The sequence below is a fragment of the Grampus griseus genome, assembly GCF_964374135.1.
Source record: "Grampus griseus genome assembly, chromosome: 5".
Lineage (NCBI taxonomy): Eukaryota > Metazoa > Chordata > Mammalia > Artiodactyla > Delphinidae > Grampus > Grampus griseus.
Window position 1 is genome coordinate 135,498,963 of NC_138998.1, and position 21,191 is coordinate 135,520,153.

Here is a 21,191-nt window from a genome sequence, read left to right on the forward strand (position 1 = left end):
AAGACGTGGGACAGAGAGGCTCTGAAGTGACCACAAAAGGTGTTCAATCAAGATATTTACCAAGTGCAGTGTGCTCCGCTATAATGTATTCGACTCTAGTACACACACACACTCTAGTTGAGGCCCACTAACCAATGGTTCTCAAAGGGTAGTCTTTTCAGGGGGTCTCTGAGGTCAAAACCATCTTCATAATAATAGTAAGATGCTATTTGTCTTCTTCACACTCACTCTCTTGTGAGTATGCAGCGGGGTTTTCCAGAGGCTTTGTGGCATGTGGTACCAGAACAGAATGCAGATGCAGATATGAGAACCCAGCTGTCTTCCTTTAAGCCAGATGTTAAACAGATCTGCAAAAATGTTAAACAATTCTACTTGTCTCACTAAATTTGTTCTGGAAAATACAGTTATTTTTCATAAAATGTTACTTAAATACAACAAAATGTGACAGGTTTATTATTTATAAACAAATATTTTTAAAATTTCTACTTTAATTTCTCTATATAATCCACATACACAGAAACTCTTTGGGTCTCTTACTCTTTATGAGTATAAAGCGGCAGGTGCACTAAATTGATCATGACCTTCAACGGAATTGCAGCCCCCAGTTTGGTGGGAAGAGGACAGCTCTGTTAACTGCCACTTTCTCTTCCAAAGTGAATGGCCATTGCCCTGGTTGACCACAGGGTCAGTTAAGTCCAATCAACGAAGGCAGAAGTTCTGACCCTGGCTGCCTGTTATAAGTGTCTGGGTGACATTAAAAATTACCCTGGCCTGGGCCCTGCTCCAGAACAATGAATCAAAATTTCTGGGGATGGGGCATAGTACTGTTCTTTACCTCATTATTGATGTATAACTTACATGAGGAGCACAAATCTTAATGATAATAACTATTTTTCTAAACATACGTGATTCCCAGGTAACTACCACCCAAATCAAGATGTAGGGCATTTTCAAATCACCAGCAGATTCTCTCATGCTGCCTCCTAGTTAATACCACTATTCTAATATATATCACCATAGGTTTAAAAATTATTTTCCTGATTTTGAACTTCATATAAATGGCATCATACAGTATATATATATATATATACATATATATATGTGTGTGTGTGTACATATATATATATATATATATATATATTCCTTTATATCTGGCTTTTTATGCCCGACATTGTGAAATTCACTCACGTTGCTAGGTAGAGCAGTAATTTCATTCTTGTCTGCATGGCAGTGTCGTTTTCCATTGTATAAACAGGACACAATTTATTTATCATTCTACCCTTGACAGAGTTGGCTGGTCCCCTCAAACTGCTCTTCAGTGTGGTGACGTGCCCTTACCCTAAATTAATACAGGAACTGGGACTCATTAGGGAACAGAAACAGCAGATTCACGTTATCCATCTCATGCTTACTGGGCAGGGATATGGTTATTGAAATGGAAGTCCTCGTTTTCCCAACTCTTTAAAATTATTAGTTTTTCTTTTCTCTTTCCTTTTTTATTTTTAAATACAGAAAATATAGTTAAATTTGCATAAATTAAAATGTGTGGCTCCAAACCTGGGCAGAGATTTAAGTTATCAAAAGATAGGCGGCACTGAGTGCTAGATGAATTTAGATTTGGTCCCCCTGGCCAACTGTGAGTATACGCCTGCTAAGTTATGGGTGGCTTGTTTCTTTTAAACATTTCTATCTAAGCTTCTTAATCTTACACGAGACATACCCAGATATTAATACGGCAGCGTTGCTCAAACTAATCCATAGTTAGTTACCAAATCCTCCAACCCCCTCAACTGCACTTCCCCAAATCTGTCTGATTCAGTAGAAGGTGCAATCATCTACTCAGTTCAGTAATTTAAATAAACCTAGGAATGACTCTTGATCACAACTCCTCTCAGTAGCCTGCCTACCCTGTACAATCAGATCCATCTACCCAGTCAGCTGTCTCCAACAAATGCTGCAAAGCTACGCGCTCCTCCGCAGCTCCACAGCTACCACTCTGCTCTACGCGGCCAGCATTTTCTCCCTGGACTGATGCAATCGTCTCCTGACCGGTCTCCCTACTTCCACACTCTTCCCTGTCCCCAATTCCCCCACCTGAACCTACCCTCCACCCACCGCCCAGTGGCTTTTATTTTATTTTTTTTGGCCGCACCCAGCGGCTTGTGGGATCTTAATTCCCCAACCAGGGAGTGAACCTGCAGTGAAAGCGCAGAGTCCTAACCACTGGACTGCCAGGGAACTTCCCCCAGTGGCTTTTAAAAAACACAGATCAGGCCGTGACACACTTTTCCTCAAAGCCTCCTAATGGCTCAGTATGTGAAGGGACTCAAACCCATCACACTGACAGATGAACTCAGACTTCTTACACTGGTCCTCACAGCCCTCACACCCTCCCGCAGCAAGCGCTAGGCCCCCTGCTGGCCTCCTGGCCTTAGGACACACCACGCTCCTTCCCTCCTTCCCACCCAAGGTCTCTGTCCTGCCTGCTCGGTACTGGAAGCTCCCTGCTGACCCTCTAATCTTTATGTGACGGCTCCTGTTTTTGCTAATCAAACCTCAACCCCAACTGCCTCCTCACAGCAGCTTTCGTCGACTGCCCCATCTAAAGCAGTCGTCCCTGAGACACAAATCTGATGGCAGAGACACACATTAAATGTGCCCTTCTCCTAAACCTAGGAGTTTGAATTCTGGGCTTCTAAGAACAAACAGTGGGAAGGACACAATTGCCCTTTGAAAATTACAACATGAATGCCTCTCTGGAGGGACACCTGCCACATGGTAATGTAGTATTTTATTTACTCTATTAGTAACTACTATTTGATAACATTTATAATATTAATAGAACTTAATCTAAGAGAAGTTCAACTTACATTTTTCTTTCTTTTTTTAACATTTCAATACTGGATATTAATCAGAAAGACAGTCAAAATTACTACGGTCGAAATTCTTCCATCAAAAATTTGTAATAAATGTTTGGTATTAGTCTATGTACAATTCAGTTTTTGGTGTAAAGTTCTTTGGCTTTAAGAAAAAACATTTGGTTTACTTCACTAATAGGAATATCTCTTAATGCTGGGATGGCCTCTTCTTGGTATTTCTTCGGCTGTTGGTTTTTGGCATAGTTATCTGTAAGAAGAGGACAAAAGGCTCTGTTTACCCAAGCAATTTCTTCAACAATCTCTGTGGTTTGTGGAGACCCACCACATAGTTTACTAGCCTAATGTTTGGATAATGACAAATACCATGTTTAACATAATTAAAAGGCCCCTTAAATTCTCTCTTTAGAAGAAATGTCCCAATTACAATAAAAATCAGCCAAGTTACTTTTTGCATCCTCTAACTTGGGTAAGAAATTAATATTTCAGGGACCTCCCTAGTGGCGCTGTGGTAAGAATCCGCCTGTCAAAGCAGGGGACACGGGTTCGATCCCTGGTCCAGGAAGATCCCACATGCCGCAGAGCAACTAAGCCCACGCGCCACAACTACTGAGCCCATATGCTCTAGGGCCTGCGTGCCGCAACTACTGAGCCCGTGTGCTGCAACTACTGAAGCCCGCAAGCCTAGAGCCCGTGTTCCGCAACAAGAGAAGCCACTGCAATGAGAAGCCCCTGCACTGCAACAAAGAGTAGCCCCCGCTCGCCACAACTAGAGAAAGCCCACGTGCAGCAACAAAGACCCAATGCAGCCAAAAATAAATTTAAAAAAAAAAATATTTCATTCAACTGTACAATGATGATTCAAGCCCCATTTGTACATTTCTCATAGGAACAGAATTATATCAACACCCCAATCATTTGGTACAATCATTCATGCAAACTTAACAATTTCCCCTCTTGGTACAAATTGTCTATTTGCTGTAATTCCAGCCAAGTATGCAGGGAACACAGTAGGTTATCAGAAAAGCAATATCTAAAAGTTAAAAAATCATACCAGAACTTAAAAAATACTTTGCTTCCTAGAATCCAAGCAAGTTCAGGAATCTAATTTTTTTTTTTTTTTTTAAATTTTGGTTATGCCACACGGCTTGTGGGATCTCAGTTCCCCAACCAGGAGACTGAACCCAGGCCATAGCAGTGAAAGCCGGGAATCCTAACCATCAGGCCATCAGGGAACTCCCAGGAATCTACTTCAATCTTTAGACTTGAAATAAAAGAACTTAACAACAACTACAGAAAACATGCCGTGGCTCTTCTATCCACTTAATTGCGGTCAGGTGTACACAGTGATCCTGAGGATACACACCCCCAAATTCCTCCTCCCAGACAAGGTCTGTATGGACCTCTTTGTCATCCCTTGATCAACACAGCTTGTTTAGGATAAAAGAAGTTTCTCTCAGGCAAAGTTGCCAAGGAACATATTACATACTTGTGGTTTTTATGGGAAAATATACCTGTTAACTAGTGTAATAAACAGCATATTCATGACAGCTTATTTGTGCCATGTGAACATTTCCTCTGGTATAATCGTATTTATTTCTCCCAGTTTTTTTTTACTATGCTGATGTGCGTCAATTACTACAGCCTGTTCTTTGTTGCTTTTTCTTTTTAAAAAATATTTATTTATTTATTTATTTCGCTGTTCTGGGTCTTAGTTGCAGCATGTGGGATCTTTTCAGTTATGGCATGTGGGCTCCTTTAGTGGCAGCATGCAGGTTCTTAATTGTGGCATGCGGGATCTAGTTCCCTGACCAGGGATTGAACCTGGGCCCCCTGCACTGGGAGTGCGGAGCCTTTTTTTTTTTTTTAATGATCTAGGTTTATTTTTTTTTATTATTATTTTTTGGGCTGTGTTGGGTCTTCATTGCTGCATGCGGGCTTTCTCTAATTGTGGTGAGCAGGGGCTACTCTTTGTTGCGGTGCACAGGCTTCTCATTGCAGTGCCTTCTCTTGTTGTGAAGCACGGGCTCTAGGTGCATGGGCTTCAGTAGTCACAGCATGTGGGCTCAGTAGTTGCGGCACATGGGCCCCAGAGCACGTGGGCTTCAGTAGTTGCTGCACGTGGGGTCAGTAGTCGTGGCCCTTGGGCTCTAGAGTGCAGGCTCAGTAGCTGTGGTGCACAGGCTTAGTTGCTCCACAGCATGTGGGATCTTCCCGGACCAGGGATCGAACCCGTGTCCCCTGCATTGGCAGAAGGATTCTTAACCACTGCGCCACTGGGGAAGTCCCGGGAGCGCAGAGTCTTAACTACGGGACCACCAGGGAAGTCCCTGCTTTTCTTGACAAAAGTGTCAATACCCGACTCCTCCAACCCCCGGCACTTTCCTTTGATATAAATTTACCTGTGATTGTATGAATGGAGTTGAGTGGAGAGGTACTCATCATGTTTATCCCGAATAAGAGCACATAACCAATCACTGCAGTAATGAGGAGGTACACAGGCAGTGCAACTGCCCAGTATCTGCAGAAAAGAATATTAAAGTAGGTAACAGACTTCCTAAAAAGTTGCAGTTCTCTACAGTTCATCACCAAGTTAATACACTTTTAAACTTAATTTTAGCTTTGACTGAAATAATACATGTACCTAAAAGGCAGTCCAATAGTTCTACTGGCCTACAGTGAAGCTGCTATCCTGTACGCCTGTTTGAGCCCTGGTGTCTTTCTTCCCAGCAGGGAACACTTTCAGCACCTAAGCTGTTTCTTCTGGTGTTTACCTCCACCTTCCTACACAACATACTCCTATTACTATTTCTTGACTTTTTAAACTTCAGACATTTTCTCTGAACATCCTAATATGGAGATAAAGATGTATATATAAATAATGTTTGAAACTGAGCACTGTAACGTATTATTATTATGTCTTCTTGTACAATTTTTTTTTTCCTGGAAATTAATTACTACTTTTTGTCTGTTTGCTTGGTTTCCCATGTACCTATCAATACTCAGTCCTCAAATTCTCTGATAGAATCTAGTATGCCTCTTAATACAGTTAAACACATCAAATGCTCTACCTCACATGTTTTATTGGGTGCATTATTTAATAATTTCTTCCCTACTGTTTTCTCTTTCTGGAACTTCTAAGAGCTTTTTTGCTGTTATACTTTCCTCATCTTTTCTTTATTTTCTATTTTGCTATACTCTGTCCTACTTTCTGGAGATTACTTTTGGTGTTTCTTCTAAACCTTCAATTAAAATGTTAATTTTGGCTACCATATTTATAATTTCCAAATGCAGTCATTCTCTGAACATTCCCTATTTTATAGCATCCTGTTGTTTCATAGTTATAATCTTTTTTATCTCTGAGGATTTTATTTTAAAGTTTTCTTCTGCTCTTTGCATTGTCTCCATTTTCTTCAAGTTTCTTTTCTCTTTTCTTTTTTTGCTTTTTTCTCTTGTATTTCATTTTAGAGGCTTTCTTTTAATGTCTGATAAGTTGCCCATTCATATTTAAAGATGAAGTACTGGGAAGGCAGGGAGGCGGCTGGAGAGACATATAAAAGTCAAAATAAAGATGAACTACTAACAAGCTAATTGGAAGCACTGTGCATATGTGGGCTGGGATGGCCAACTGGAGACCCACACTATGGGAGACCTGGCCATTCCATTGGAGGATCTCTAATTATCAGAAATTAAAGACCCTTTCTCTTGAGCTGGTCAACTTCTTCAGGGAGGACCCTCCTATCTTGCTGGGAGGAGGCGGGTGGTATAAGCCTGCCAACCACAAGCCTGAGAGCCTAGTGAGGAAAGGTGCTTGGGAGGAATCTCACTATTCAGCAATGCAGATTTTCACTGATCCCTGTTTTCAGTAACGTGCCTAGTTAGACCTAGTGTCCCCCAGACTAGAGAATCTCACTCAGCCTTTTCAGAGCATAAAACTCCTGTCTTCTGCAGGGGAGGGTTGGTCTCCAGCTTTAAGGGCTGAGGAGGGGGATTTGAGGGTTGAATGCTCTTTAAACACTGTTTTCAGCCCAACCCAGAAATACCATGTTAAAGAGGTACCCGTACCTCCAATGTCTGGGCCTCTCTGTGTTGTGGGCACAGAGGCTCTGGCTGGCTTCCCTGCTTTAGCAATGTGGGAAAGTGGAAATTCAGTTAGTCACCTCTCACCTATCTGCAATCCACTTCCCAAGATTTTATTGATACACCTCCACTATCCCGTTATTTGCTCCTGTGGGTTTATAGCTTAACAATTATTTTTTTCTATGGGCTTATTTTAACAAGATTTTGGGAGGAAGTAGGGATAAAGATGTGCATTTAGTCCACCATCTTTAAATAGAAGCGTATCAATAATCGTCTTTAAAAAGCTTTAAATTTCTATATGGCTATTTATGGATCTTAAAAGAATAAATATAAGATTTGTATAAGTCTTAAGAAAAAACCTGATCCTTCAAAACAGCATTGATATACTCTTACTTTATTTAAGAAATACATTGAACTTACTTTTGAGGCCAATAGGTTAAGCCTAAGGAGTTTAGCCAAGACTCAGGAATAAAAGCCCACACAAGATACAGTACTGCAGAAGAGGGGAAAAAAAAGGGAAAAAGGTCAGTAAGGCACGCATCCAATCTATCAAGGTTCAGATAAAACAACTAGAGAGAAGCTGGCGCGCTGCAACGAAAGAGCCCACGTGCCACAACTAAGACCCGACGCAGCCAAAAATAAATTAAAAAATAACAAAACCAAACCATAAAATTTATGATCTTAACCATTTTAAGTGTAATGTTCAGTAGTGTCAGGTATATTTGTATTGCTGTGAAACAGGTTTCTAGAACTATTTCATCCTGTGAGTCTGAAACTCTATACCCATTAAACAACTCCTCTTAGTTATTTTAAAAAACATGTCTTAACTTCCACTACTCACACTGTATTTTAAGCAATTTAAGGGCAGAAATCATGCCTTAGTAATTGTTGTAATCCTTATAGCACCTAGCAATTTGCTTTATACGTAGTCGGTGGTCAACACTTCATCCCGACAGGGTTGAAAGTGCAGACATTTAGGGGCATAAAGGTGAATTTATCTACCCTTGTTCTGATCCACAACATGCCTTATCCCCTAGAGCACAATCTTATTTCCCTCAATTCGGGTCTCTGTGGCACCCTTTACTGTTGTCCCTCTATTATAACAGCCAACCTCTGAGCACTCACTGTGGCTAAGCACACTTCTGAGCACTTTACATGCATCATTTCATTTAATCCTCAAAACAATCCTAGTAGGTATTAAGCCACTTTTACAGAGGAGGAACTGGAGTCTCAGACATGTTACATCCTCTGTCCAAGGTAAGTGGCAGAGAGAAATTTCAAGCCTGTCTCAGTGATGATGAAGGATTAACATTTTTCTCAACAAGTATGTATTACGGAATTCTCTATGTCAGGAGTGTGCGATACAATGGTGAACCCGAAAGAGATGGCCTCTGCCCTCTCCGAGCTTAAAATTGAGCAAGGAATAGAGAAGAATAAATTGGTGTTTTCAATACACTCTGATAAGTGCTAACGAGCGAGTAACAAAAGAGGATATCGGAACACATAAGAAGGCCCTCAGCCCACAGTGGCGGTGATGTGAATGGTTAGGAAAGATTTCCTGGAGAAGTCATTAAACTGGGGCCTAAAGGATGAATAGGGGGTTAGCCAGATGAAAATGCTGGGCTTGCAGACGATAGGAAGGAAGGAAATATGAGAAAACAGTGTTCCCAGCAACCACCACAGAGAGAGCTCTGGGGATCTGAAGAGAGAGCTGGTGTGGTAGATGGCAGAGGGAAAAGCTGGCAAGGAACTGGCGTGGAGCTTGAGTTTTCAGGATTAATGAAATACAAACAGCACTTCCCTGGTGGTGCAGTGGTTAAGAATCCGCCTGCCAATGCAGGGGACATGGGTTCGAGCCCTGGTCCAGGAAGATCTCACATACTGCGGAGCAACTAAGCCCCTGCGCCACAAGCCTGCGCTCTAGAGCCCGGGAGCCACAACTACTGAGCCTGCGTGTCACAACTACTGGAGCCCACGTGCCTAGAGCCCATGCTCTGCAACGAGAGAAGCCACCGCAGTGAGAAGCCCGCGCACAGAAGAGTAGCCCCCGCTCGCCACAACTAGAGAAAGCCCACGTGCAGCAACAAAGACCCAATGCAGCCAAAAATAAATAAATAAATTTATTAAAAAAAAAGAAATACAAACAGTGGGGAAACAAATGTGAATTCATAAATGGAAATGATTTGCTTAGTTTAATTAAGTGAATGAATATGTACTGTACATCTGCCATATGCCAGGCAATATGAGAAGGTCGAGGTTATAAAGATAAATGAGACATGGTCTCTATTCTCACAAAGTCATGTGGGAGAGAGAAACGAGTCAAATGTAGTGGCAGGAACTTCCCAGGCACTACCTTACTGGACCCTCCCCAGACCCCTGAGGTGTGTGCTAGTAATCCTTACTCACAGGTGAAAAAAACTGAGGCTCAGGGAATGTAAATAACTTGCCCAAGGTCTCACAGCTAAACGTTACTGAGCGGGAATGAGAACCTGGGCTTACAGGCAGCGGCCAGAGCACTGGAAACGACATGAAGCGGAGGCGACATATTTGGGGGAACCCCAGGCAGTGTGGAGTGGCTCGGGCATCAAGTACGAGGCAGGGAGAAACCAGCCGGAAAACTGAACTGGTCCCAGATCATGGAAGACCTTGGGTGAGGAACATGGACTTTACGCTCTGGGCAAGGGGAACAACTGGATATTTTGTTGGTAACTTTACAGTTACAGCAGACTACCAAGAGAAATAACCATCCAGGCTTAAACGAGAGGTTTTAATCAGGGAAGTCCACGTCTGGATCTCAAGTGCGTCACTGTGACGGCTGCATGTAGGATGAACCTGTGGAAGAAGTGAGACCCCGGCAGGCTCAGTGGCAGCAGCAGATGAATGAGTTGGCGGAGAAGGAAAAGTACAAGTGAAGACGACTCCCAGGTTTTCAGAGTGGGATCTAGTCATTCCAACCCTGAAGAAAGAGATACTGGAGCAGTCATTCTCCACACAGCGTCGAGAGATTTTCCAAAAAGACAAATCTGACCCTATCACTTGCCAGTTCAAATCCTTCGATGCCCTTAGAATAAAATCGAAAATCCTTCCTAGGGCTTGCAAGAACTTGAACGACCTGGCTCGGCCCGCCTCTCCAATGTCCAGCCCTCACGCACTATGCTCCAGCTCTGGACAGTGTCTCATTTCTGTGCTTCAAACAATCTTGCGGACGCAGGGTCACTGCAGTTACAGTGAGTGCTGTCTGCCTGGAACGATCTTCCTTTGGCTCTTCCAATGCAGATGGTTCCTTAGCCTGCTTTATGTCTTAGCTCAAATGTCACCTTAAGAGAGGCTTTCCCCAATCACTTGCTCTCCCAGCTGTGTCCCACCTACCACACCTTCATTACTCCCTGTCATTTCCCTTTATTTCCCTCAAAGCTATTACCACAATCTATAACTACTGTGATGGACGGAATATTTGTGTCCCGCCCCCCACCAAATTAATATGTTGAAACCCTAATCCGCAATGTGATGGATTTGGAGGTGGGGCCTTTGGAAGGCAGTTAGGTATAGATGAGGTCATGAAGGAGGGGTCTCCATCATGGGATTAGTGTCCTTTCTTTCTCTACTACATGAGGATACGGTAAGGAGGTGATTGTCTGCAAACCGTAGGAGGGCCCTCACCAAGAACCCAGCCATGCTGGCATCCTGATCTTGCACTTCCCCGTCTCCAGAGCTGTGAGAAATAAATGTCGACTGGTTAAGCTACCCAGTCTACAGTACTTTGTTATAGCAGCCTGAACAGATTAAGACAGTTAGCTTTTTAAATCAGTAAATATTTCAATGTACAGAGAGACTCATGTAACCCCTGAGTACCCACCACCTAGCTTCATTATGACTGTTGGCTACTGGCCTCTGACCTCCTCTATCCTATTACTTTCTGCCTCACTGTCTCAGGTTTCAACCTTACTGACCTCCATCTGTTCCTTGAAACCACTGGCCTCCTCGGGCTTTTGCACTGGCTCTTCTCTGGGAGGCTCTTTCCCTTGATTGCCACATGGCTAACTCTCACTTTTCGTGTCTGTGCTTACAACTCATCCCTCAGTGAGGCACCACCTGACCGCTGTATTTAACGATGGCAACCTCCTCCCACTTCTATTCCTCCTTTCTGGCTTAATTTCTCCCCATGGCACACATTATCATCTGACATTCTGCATGTTTAATTATTTAATTTGTCCATTGGCAATCCCCCCCTAGCAGAATGAAAGCTGTGAAAGCAGGAAGTTGGGGGCTGTTTTGCTCTTCCCTTGCCTGTAATAGTGGCTGGCACATGGTAAGTACGCAAGAAAAATTTGCAGAATTAATTTCTGGTTGTGGGTACTATTGGATTTAAGTCTTAAAGTCATTGCTTTTATTTAAATACATAGTTTCTAACCCTTCAAATAACTCTATAGAACAGGGATTTACAAAAATGATGATGTTGATGATAACGATAACAGCAGCAGCTAACACTGAATAAATACAGGTATCCCCACTTTCCGAAAGCTCGCTTTAAGCCATTGCGCTTTTATGAAAGACCTACGTTAGCTAACTGTCTTCGGTAACCAAAGGAAATCTGAAGAGGATTTTTGCTTTTACTTAAAAAGCATTCAGTGTTTGTTTTGCAGGGAGCCGTGATACAGGCAGTGCCCACCCAGAGCAGGGAGAGTGTGGCATGTCTGGGCTCCTTCCCCAGAGCTACACTCAGCATCTCAGCATCAAACCGCCATAGCTCTGAACTGTGTCGGTGAACATCTTGATCTCAGCCGAGTATCTTTATCAAATTGAGTGCATTATCTCAATTTATCTTGTGCATTGCTTAGCAAGATGTGCCCTAAGGTAATCGTTTCTTTGCTTTACGCCATTTCTGCTTACGAAAGGTTTCATAGGAATGGTCTCTACTTTTGGATTGTGGGAGAAACCCGTACTTATTGCTCCTATGCATTCTTTTAAGTGCTCTGCATACATTACGGCAAGTAATCTTCACAACAGACATAAGAGGTAGCATAGTGAAGTCAACCCAGAGTGCCTGGGTTCAAATTCCAGCTTTATCATTTACTGGCTGTGTGACTTTGAGCACATTACTTAAGCCCCGTGTGCCTCTGTATTCTCATCTGCAAAATGAGGACAGTAATGACAATATCTATCTCACAGGACTGTCTTATGCTTCATAAGCATTTGATAAACATCACCACCCTTTCACAGATGAAGAATCTGAAGAACCAAAGAAATTAACTAAACAGTCCTCCACAAAGCTAATCTGTGGAGGAGTCAGGATTTGAACTCAAGTCGTAACTTCTTCGCTCCATAGACTCCCCTGGCCAACAGCTTGGTTGGCTATACTGATGTAGTTAGGGTTCAGAAGCATTACCACTCCATCTTTCTGGTTTCCACAAAATTCTAAAAAGCTGTGGGCACCCACTTTTCCCCCTAATTCTCAAATCCTTTTGGGGAGAGACATGGGGCCCACTGTGTGACTCTGGGAATATCGTGTCTCAGTAAACATCAGTTTCCTTATCTGTAAAATGGGACCTTATGGGGACTGATTGAGACCCAGGATGTAAAGTGCAGCTGACTTCTATAACCTGATTGCTGTCCCTCCCACAGGCTGCACTGGGGCCACACCAGATTACTCATTTCCAAACCCCACAATGCCTTCCCACTTCTTCCTTCTTATTGGTGAAGACAAAGTTCCTGGGAGAAAGCTCACTCTGACTCTCAGGGTTTTTTGTTTTTTTTCGGCCACGCTGCTGTGTGGCTCACAGGATCTCAGTTCCCTGACCAGGAATGGAGCTCTGGCAGTGAGAGCACAGAGTCGGAACCACTGGACCCCCAGGGAATTCCCTGACTTTCCAATTTGATTTCTTGTCTCGACACTGGCTGCCCATGGTCCTTATCACACTGATAGAGAATTGTAGATTTACTCCTCTTTCTTGTCCACAAAACCATGACCTCCTTAAAGGCAGGGACCAAGTTGCATTCACTTTGCAATCTTGACTGGTGCTGCATTTTAAAGATCTGTTGAGATTAAATCTTTCAGGCTCATGTCTGGCATGTAGAACACTCTTAACAGACAAGAGTTCCCTCCAGGTTTTCTCGAAAAGAGACAAAGGTAGAAAGAATCACAGTTCCTGTGTACACATTCTACAAACAAATGCAATAATTTCCTGTCCTTGAACACCAGAGAAAGGCCCTGGCCATCCATCAGGAAAGTACTTACTGAAGCCAAATTGGGAGCTTAAGAAAAGGACAAAGCCATAAATCGCTCTTTCTGGCAATGGCGACGGTGAATTTTCCACCATTTTCCCTGTGTCTTTAGATAATCTGTGGGAAAGAAACACAATCATCTGTCAGTGACTCACACCACTGGTCTATTATAACCTCATCGCTTTGCTATGGGCACAGCCTCTCCGCAGTTTTTTTCCCAGCCTAAACCACTGCCAACGGGCAACCTGCACACAGACCTCTAACGCACACCTGCTTGCACACGTGCACACAATCACCCATACCTCGCCTGTAGGCGCAACCAGCCCCCAAACCTCACATGCACACGCACACAAGCACACGCGCCACAGCGCGCACCTCCCGCAGTGTAAGGTGGGGGGAGGCAAGGAGGGAGCAGGGGAGGGACTGACGCCACTCCAGCTCTGCAGGTTTCGCCTCCGTGCGAAAAGGGAAGGGCAAGCAGGGACAGAAGGCCCGTGCGGCCTCCTCAGGCCTGGGCCTCGGCGCCCGGGACCCGGACCTGCCCCCTCGTGGAGTCTGTTTCTCATTCGAGCCCGGGGACTGGGGTTGGCCCTCGACCTTGGGTCTTCCATGCGCCCACTCCGGCCGCTCCCCACAGTTCGGCCACCTCCGTGCCGAGTCCTCTGCGCAGGCGCGGATCAGGGAACCGCAGGGGGGCGAGAGAAGGAAAACAGAGAAAGGCCGAGTCGCCAAGGCAACCCCTGCCCGGGCGCAGGCGCACTGCGACCCTCGTCCGACAGGAACGCGCGAGCGCGGGGGCGGGAGGGATCGGTCAGCTCTCCGCCGCTGGGGGCGGGGCTGCACGACGGCGCAAGTGCATTGCGGCTCACGTGACGCGTCTGCCGCCTGCGCCGCCGGCCGCTCCTGCCCGCCCGCTGGCTGACGTGGAGGGCCTGAGGCGGCGGCGGCCCGCGTCCAAGGCTCGCGGGCTGCGGGCCCCGGTGAGTGCACACCTGGCGCGCGGCAGGGCTTCCGGATGTGTCACCTTGTCGCGCTGCAGCCGAGATGCCCGGGGAGAGGGGCCCTCCACACCCCCTCCGTGGGTGTGTGGTGAGTGTGGGTGTGTGCGCGTCGCCCCGCGTCGTTGGCCGTGGCGCCCGCGGTGTGTGTGCGCGGGTTGGGTGCCGGTGCAGAGCGGGAGTGTGTGGTCGCTTTTGTCGGCCTCAGTGGGTGTGTTTCCTTTGTCTGGTGTCCTCCTTCTTTAAGTGGGGCCCCCTCCGGGCTTCTGTGCGAAGGTGGGAGAAGCCCCTTTGTGTGCGCATCCCCCGGCCGCACGCGCACTCTCGCCCCAGTCGGTGCGCGGGTGACACCTTCGCTAGGCGGAGGGTCCGCCGGCCTGAGCGCGGGTGGGCACGGCCCCGTGTGTCCCCTCCCGGCTCCTTTGTGTCCGCGCTGGTTCTAACCGGCGACGGCGTGGGCACCCCGGCGGTGTGGGAGCCCCCGTTTGTGTCACTGCCTCTCTCCGGGGGTGCGCGTCCTCCGCGCGCGTGGCCGCGCCTCCTGTAGTCGAGACCCCCGCCTGCAGCATCGTCCGCCCGGCGGTGCGTCCTCGCGTGTCCCCGCGCGCGCGTTGCGCCTGGGTCCTGTCGAGTGCGTGATCAGGTCGTCGTTCGCGAGTGTTCGTGAACGTTCTTGCGCGCCCCTCCTCTGTCTTGTGTTCCCTACACCTGCGCCACCTGTTTTCGTGAGAATGGCTGCCGAGCGCGAGGAGGGGACGGGGAGGGAGAAATCAGTTCAGTGCTCCCCCGTCCCCTGCGCCTCTTCGGAGCATCCTTCCTCCCCCAGCGCTAATGGGAAGGGGGGACAGCAGCGGGTCTGGCCAGCTGCGCCGTAATATTTACGATGTCAGGTGTGGCCGGTCGAGCCAGCCTGTTTTGGGGACGGAATAAGGGGGCCAAGGGCCAAAAATGGAGTCAAGGCATAGGTGAATGTTGGTTGATACCAGTGTGGCGTACTATTTTCAGAGGCGCCCTACACGCCCAAAGACCTTCGATTGCAGACTCCTTCCAAAATAATACGTACACGACACCTGGGCAAATACCTTTTAGCCGATCCTGGGCGTTCTTGATAATACTTAACGGTTCATATAGTGGTTTATGGCGTTCACGTCAATTAACTCTCTTGATTCTACCTGGCGTCATGGCGAGGGAAACAAGGTAGACATCTTACAGGTTTTACTCCCGCCTTGGGAGCAGTTTCCTCATAATTACAGCTCTAGCTAGGACATTCTGTATTGCAGGAAATTTGCTATTTATCCTATTAGAGACCCATTACCCATTAGAGACCCAGCTACTCCTCTTGCTCAAAGGTTCGTGCTCTGCGCTCAAGGGCTGCGTTTCGGTGTCTGTTTCTCGTTGTTCATTTGCTCAATTTTCTTACTCTTGCCTAATTTTCCGGTTTTTTCTTTTTTTTTTAATTTCTGGAAGATTTCACACATAAAATACAGAGGGGTATCTAACCAATCCATGATTAAGATTTACAGATGTAATTATTTTGCCGAATTTACTTCAGATCCTCTTTTTAATTTAAAAGAACTAAAATTGCAAAATATGGAGGTGCTCTCAGTTCCTGCCCCTCCTTCCGTAGAGGTTGTCACCGTGTTTAGGTTTGTGTATATCATTCCCTTGCATATTTTATACTTTGATCACGGTGGATCCATAAACAATATATAGTGTTGTGTGTTTTAAACTTTAATGGTATTAAACAATGTGTCTTTTTGCAACTTGCGTTTTTCGATCAGCATCACATTTTAGACTTACATATGAATAAATTGGATAATTGTGTTTGGTTCATTCATTTTAATTGCTGGTATAGAATTCCATTGTATGAATATACCATAATTTACTTATCCGTTTTCCTGTTGATGGGCTTTGTTTCTGACTCTAAAAAAACAATCCTGCAATAAACATCTTTGTACTTGTCTGCTTTGTGCACACGTTTGGAAGTTTCTCGAGAAAATACACCTAGTAGTGGATTTGCTCTATACTAGGAAATATGCATCTTCAACGTAACTAAATATCACAGAAGCTCTCAAAGTGGTTGCACTAATTTTCACTCTCACTGGTATTGAGTGAGGACACCCATTTGTCACACCCTTGCTAACACTGTATGTTACCTGACTTTTACATTTTTGCCTTCTCTTTACTGACCAGCTTCCTTATAACTTTAGCTTGCAGCTAAATTTGCTTGCACCCACCTTGGCTTCTGCTCTAGCCCTGTGTCAGCCTATGGGTTCATCTCTCACAGTTAACTGGCTCAGTCTTTATCTCCTTTGGTTCTCATAAGATTAATTCCAGTAAACATTTATTTTGTACCTAATGTATCAGTTCCAATGGTTGATGTAAGATAATTCCATGGTATGTTAGATGTACCTCTCTAATAGCAGGTGAGGTGATTTAATTAAATACTTTTTTGCATATGATGAACGGTTTTTTAAAAATCTTCTTTCCTCTAATGTATTATTTGATACCTTCAAAATATGTAACATATACGCAAGTTGTGAAGCAAAACAATAAAATGAACACCTATCAACCCACCACTCAATCCAAGAATCAAAATGATCAATGCAGGAATCAAAATGACCAATATTGAATGTGCTCACCTCCAGAGTGACTACTATCCTAAATTGTGTGTGTCATTCCTTGTTTTTTTAAAAATAATTTTATCAGATATGTATACATCCCTCAACAATGTATTGTGTGGTTTCTATTGTTTTTGAATTTAAAAAAAGGAATACTGGATACAGCTTTCTGGGTCTTGCTTATTTCACTCAATGTTATGTTTCTAAGAGTCACTGATATTCAGTATAGATATGTCATTAATTTTCACAGCTGTGTAATATTCTGTGGGTGAATATAACACAGTGTATGTGTTCTTCTGTTGATGAACATTTTGGTTGTTTCTAGGTTTTGCTATTTTGAAGATTCTTGTACATATCTTCTGGTACATAGTTGCAAGAATTTCTCTACTTTTCACACTGGGGTATATGACCTCTGGGGAAGTAAGATTTTCTGAGGAGTACTTGGGCACAGGTAATATTAATGAATCAATTTGTGATCATTAAATTCCATGTGTACCCTTTCGTAAAACTGGTAATGCCGAAGCCTGTGACAGAAACTTCCTCCTGGTTCTACTTTCCCACCTTCCCTCTCACAGTAGCACTTCTGCCTTAAATTGGGAATGCATAGCGCTCACCCATGTGGAATCTTACCAGGGTAGTGTCCCAGTTGAAAAACTCTCCATGGAAAACAAAAGGCTAATCTAAAATACATGCAGCTATAGTGTTAGGAAACACCTCTTTTAATCCAGACACTTCCCATCTCCTCAAGAGCTGCATTTCCAATAAAATGTAACTTTTATGTTTAATTATCATTATATATACTAGTTATTTTTTGATCAACTTTATGCTGTAATAATTATGACATTTTAAACCAATGATATGTCAGTTTTAAAATGTCACTGTGATACTCCAGAAATTCATCCTTTGCAATTTTTAAACTTGGGGCTGAAATTTTTTAGATGTCATTTTAAAGTGTGAAGAATATGTAATTTTTAAAGCGTTGTGGTTTGTGAGTAAAAAAATATCGGAATACCACTGTGGTAAGCTATTTGCTAGAAGTGGAATTGCTGGGTTATGGGGTATGAATGTTCAACTTTACAAAATGAAACCAAATTGTTTTCTGAAGTGGTTGTACCAGCTTATACTTTGGCAAGCAGTTTTGTCAATTTATATACTTTGATTAGCAGTGTGTAAGAGTTATAGTTGATCTATATTCTCTGCAACACTTATTACTTTTAGACTTCTTAATATTTATCAATCAGATGGGTATGAAATGATGTGCATTGTGGTTTTAATTTGTATTTCTTGATTGTTAATGAGTTTGAGCATCTTTTCATTTGTCTGTGAACCATCTGTCCTTTTTGTTCACAAAAAAAATACCTCGTCATATCTTTTACCCATTTTTCTGTTGGGGTGTCTTTTAAAACAAACTGGTAACATCGATCCTTTATTGAGTATACATGTTGTAAATTTCTTCTAGTTCATGGTCTGTCTTTTTGCACTTCATGGTGTATTTTGCTGAACAGAAGTTCTTAATTTTAATGTAATCTAATTGGAAACTTTCCCTGCCCTGGGATTATAAAGTCATTCTCTTGTGTTTCTCTTTAGAAGTTTTTAAATGACGCCTTTCACATTTAAGTTCATAATCCATCTGGTACTGATTTTTGTATATGGTGTGAGGTAATGATCCACATTCATTTTTTCCCCCCATGTGGCTACAATTGACCTCACTCCGTGTATTGAATTGGCCCTCTGTTCACTAGTGATCTGCTGAACAACAACAAAAAGTTTGGTAGCATTTATCTGTGAGATCATTTGGATCTAATTTTTTGTGTGTAGAGGACTGTAAATTGTTGATAATTAGCAATTGAATAGTAATAGGACTTCAGGTTTTCCATTTCTTTTAGTCAGTTTTGGTAAATTTTATTTATTTATTTATTTTTTGCGGTACGCGGGCCTCTCACTGCTGTGGCCTCTCCCGTTGCGGAGCACAGGCTCCGGACGCGCAGGCTCAGTGGCCATGGCTCACGGGCCCAGCCGCTCCGCGGCATGTGGAATCTTCCCGGACTGGGGCACGAACCCACGTCCCCTGCATCGGCAGGCGGACTCTCAACCACTGTGCCACCAGGGAAGCCCTATTTATTTACTTTTAAAAATTTATTGGCATCAGGTTCATGGTATTGTCTTAATTCTCTTTAATCTCTTTTACTTGTAGTTATGTTCCTTTTTCTCATTTTGAATATTATTTGTGTGCGACTTTTATTTTTTAAATTTTGCCAGAAGTTTGTCTATTTTATTAATCTTGCCATGGGATGAATTTTTGGCCTCATTTGTTCTATTATATTTTTGTTTTTTAGTTCATTGATTTTTGTCTCCTTTATGATTTCCTTCCTTTTCCTTCTTTGAGTTTATTGTTTATTATTTTTCTAACTTAAATTGCATGATTAACTTACTAATTTTCAGTCATTCCTGTTTCCTACTACAAGCATGTAAAGCTATACGCTTCCTCACAGTTCATTTTTGCTTTATGTAACATGGTTTAATTTATGGTATTTTCATTAACTTTTAAATTTAAGTATTATTAAAATTCCTATTTTGATTTCTTCTCTGACTTACGTGTTTTAAAGTTTTCTTTAAAATATGCTTTAAAATTTCCAAATGTTTCTTCATTAACATTTTTCCTTTTCGTTCATTTCTTAATTGTGTTGTCAGAGAATGTATTGTATATTTTATCTTTCTAAAAACATTTGTTTGCCCTTGCTTTATGGCCTTGTACATAGGGAATTGTGATAACTATTCTGTGTGTACTTGTGAAGAGTATGTATTCTCTAGTTGTTATGTATGTGTTAGATCAGGCTTGTAAATTGTGTTGTTCAGACTGTCTATATTAATTTTCAGTTGTTTGACCTATCATGAGAGAGATGTAGTCTTCCACTGTTACCTTCTAACAGACTTCCTGTAGTTCTAACAGTTTTTCTTTTTATGTATTTTGAGACTATTTGATTAGATACATGCAAGCTAAACATTGTTTTCCTAGTGGGTTGAACCTTTTCTGTTATGTTGTGGTTCTCTCCATGCTTAATTTTGATTTTTGTCTTAGGGTCTGTTTGGTCTATCCCACCTTTCTTTTGGTGGTAATTTACCTGGAATAACCTTTTTCTTCATTTTCATGTCACTTTTCTTATGTCCTTAGATTTTTAGGTATCTCTTATGAAGAATATATTACTAGATTTTTCTTTTAATCCAGTCAGGTAATTTATGATTTTTAATTGGTACTTTTAGAAGTTAGTTCAGGTCTCTTGGTGGTCAACTCATTTTTTTATCTAAAATTATTTTTATTTTACCCTTGTTCTTGAGGATAATTTTGATGGGTATACAGTTCTAGGTTGATGCTTTATTTTCTGCTTATATGGTAAATATATTATTCTACATGCAAAGTTGTCTGCTGCCAGTTTTATTTATGATAATTTGAAGAAAATATTATTTTTCTTCTGGCTGCATTGGATTTTCTGTCTTTGGTTTACATCTTCTAAGTCTAGATGATTATTACTTTTTATTTATCCTATTTTGGATACATGTGTTTCCTGATTCAGAATTTTGTCTTCATGAGGTCTAGCAGATTCTGAGCCTTGTGTCCTTTAAATACTTTCTCTCTGATTTTATCTATTTTCTCCTTCCGGAAATTTAACTGGATATATATGTATTAGACTGTTTCCAGATCACTTTTCATCTTTCACATTTTTCATTTCCTTGTATCTTTGCCAGCACTTAAATTGCTGGGTAATTTCATCAGGCATATGTTCTTGTTCGTCAGTTTTCTCTTCACCTGTGCCTGATCATCTGTTTGACCCATGTGTTTTATTTTCCTTTACTTTCAACAATTATATTTCTAGTTTCTTAAAGTATCACTCGGTTCTTTTTTAGCTGTACCCAGTCATTTTTTTTAGTCTCATGTTGCTTGCTCATTTTTTTGAATCTGTATTCTGTAGACTGGCAGTCCCAATGTTTGATGTCCTCAGGGGTCTAAATTTATTGCTTGTTTTTTCTGTTGCCTTTCTTATGGTGGATTGTTACCTCCTGTGCTTAGAGATTTTCAGTGATGAACTCTTGATTGATTGATCTTTCTCTGTGGGGATTTTGAGAGTCTGATTTGGGGGTACTTTCCTTCTGATAGGATTTGTGTTAGCTTTGGCTGGGAGCTTTACGTGGGACCAGCCTTTCAGTTTTCTCACTTTGCTTCTGGCCCATGATCCCACTATTGCTCTTGGCATTATGATTTATCATTGTTGACTGTCAGGTTTAGTTTCTAGCTAGAGGTTTGTTGCTTTGGGGGGGAAAGGGTGGTTTTAAATGTTGGCTATTTCTATGAGCTCAGCAAAATTTTAAAAATCTAGCATCCACTTTGTTTTGCAGTC

General features: G+C 42.8%; 2 protein-coding genes across 6 annotated transcripts in view; one reads left to right on the forward strand and one right to left on the reverse strand.

Annotated features, from left to right (window-relative positions):
* Window positions 1-427: 427 nt before the first annotated feature.
* Window positions 428-13,988, reverse strand: PIGP (phosphatidylinositol glycan anchor biosynthesis class P). 3 transcript variants are annotated; one of them, XM_082654217.1, is made up of 5 exons: window positions 13,717-13,988; window positions 13,192-13,295; window positions 7,377-7,449; window positions 5,279-5,397; window positions 428-3,126 (listed from the first exon to the last, which is right to left on the reverse strand). In XM_082654217.1, the coding sequence occupies exons 2-5, from the start codon at window positions 13,271-13,273 to the stop codon at window positions 2,996-2,998; spliced, it is 405 nt and encodes a 134-aa protein (XP_082510343.1). In that variant the 5' UTR covers window positions 13,274-13,295; window positions 13,717-13,988; the 3' UTR covers window positions 428-2,995. The 3 variants fall into 3 exon arrangements, with proteins under 3 accessions (XP_082510343.1, XP_082510342.1, XP_082510341.1); XM_082654216.1 differs by having other exon boundaries at window positions 13,825-13,958; XM_082654215.1 differs by having other exon boundaries at window positions 13,776-13,920.
* Window positions 13,989-14,068: 80 nt separating this feature from the next.
* TTC3 (tetratricopeptide repeat domain 3) overlaps window positions 14,069-21,191 on the forward strand; it is a 141,034-nt gene continuing 133,911 nt past the window's right edge. Inside the window, exon 1 of one of the 3 annotated variants that reach the window (XM_082654211.1) lies at window positions 14,069-14,158. Coding sequence is in view for 1 of the 3 variants with exons in the window: in XM_082654214.1 (XP_082510340.1) it covers window positions 14,223-14,277 (55 nt within the window). In the remaining 2 variants the exon portion in view is untranslated. Of the gene's footprint in view, window positions 14,278-21,191 lie in introns of all 3 variants that reach the window. The other 2 variants (XM_082654214.1, XM_082654213.1) reach the window with 2 other exon arrangements.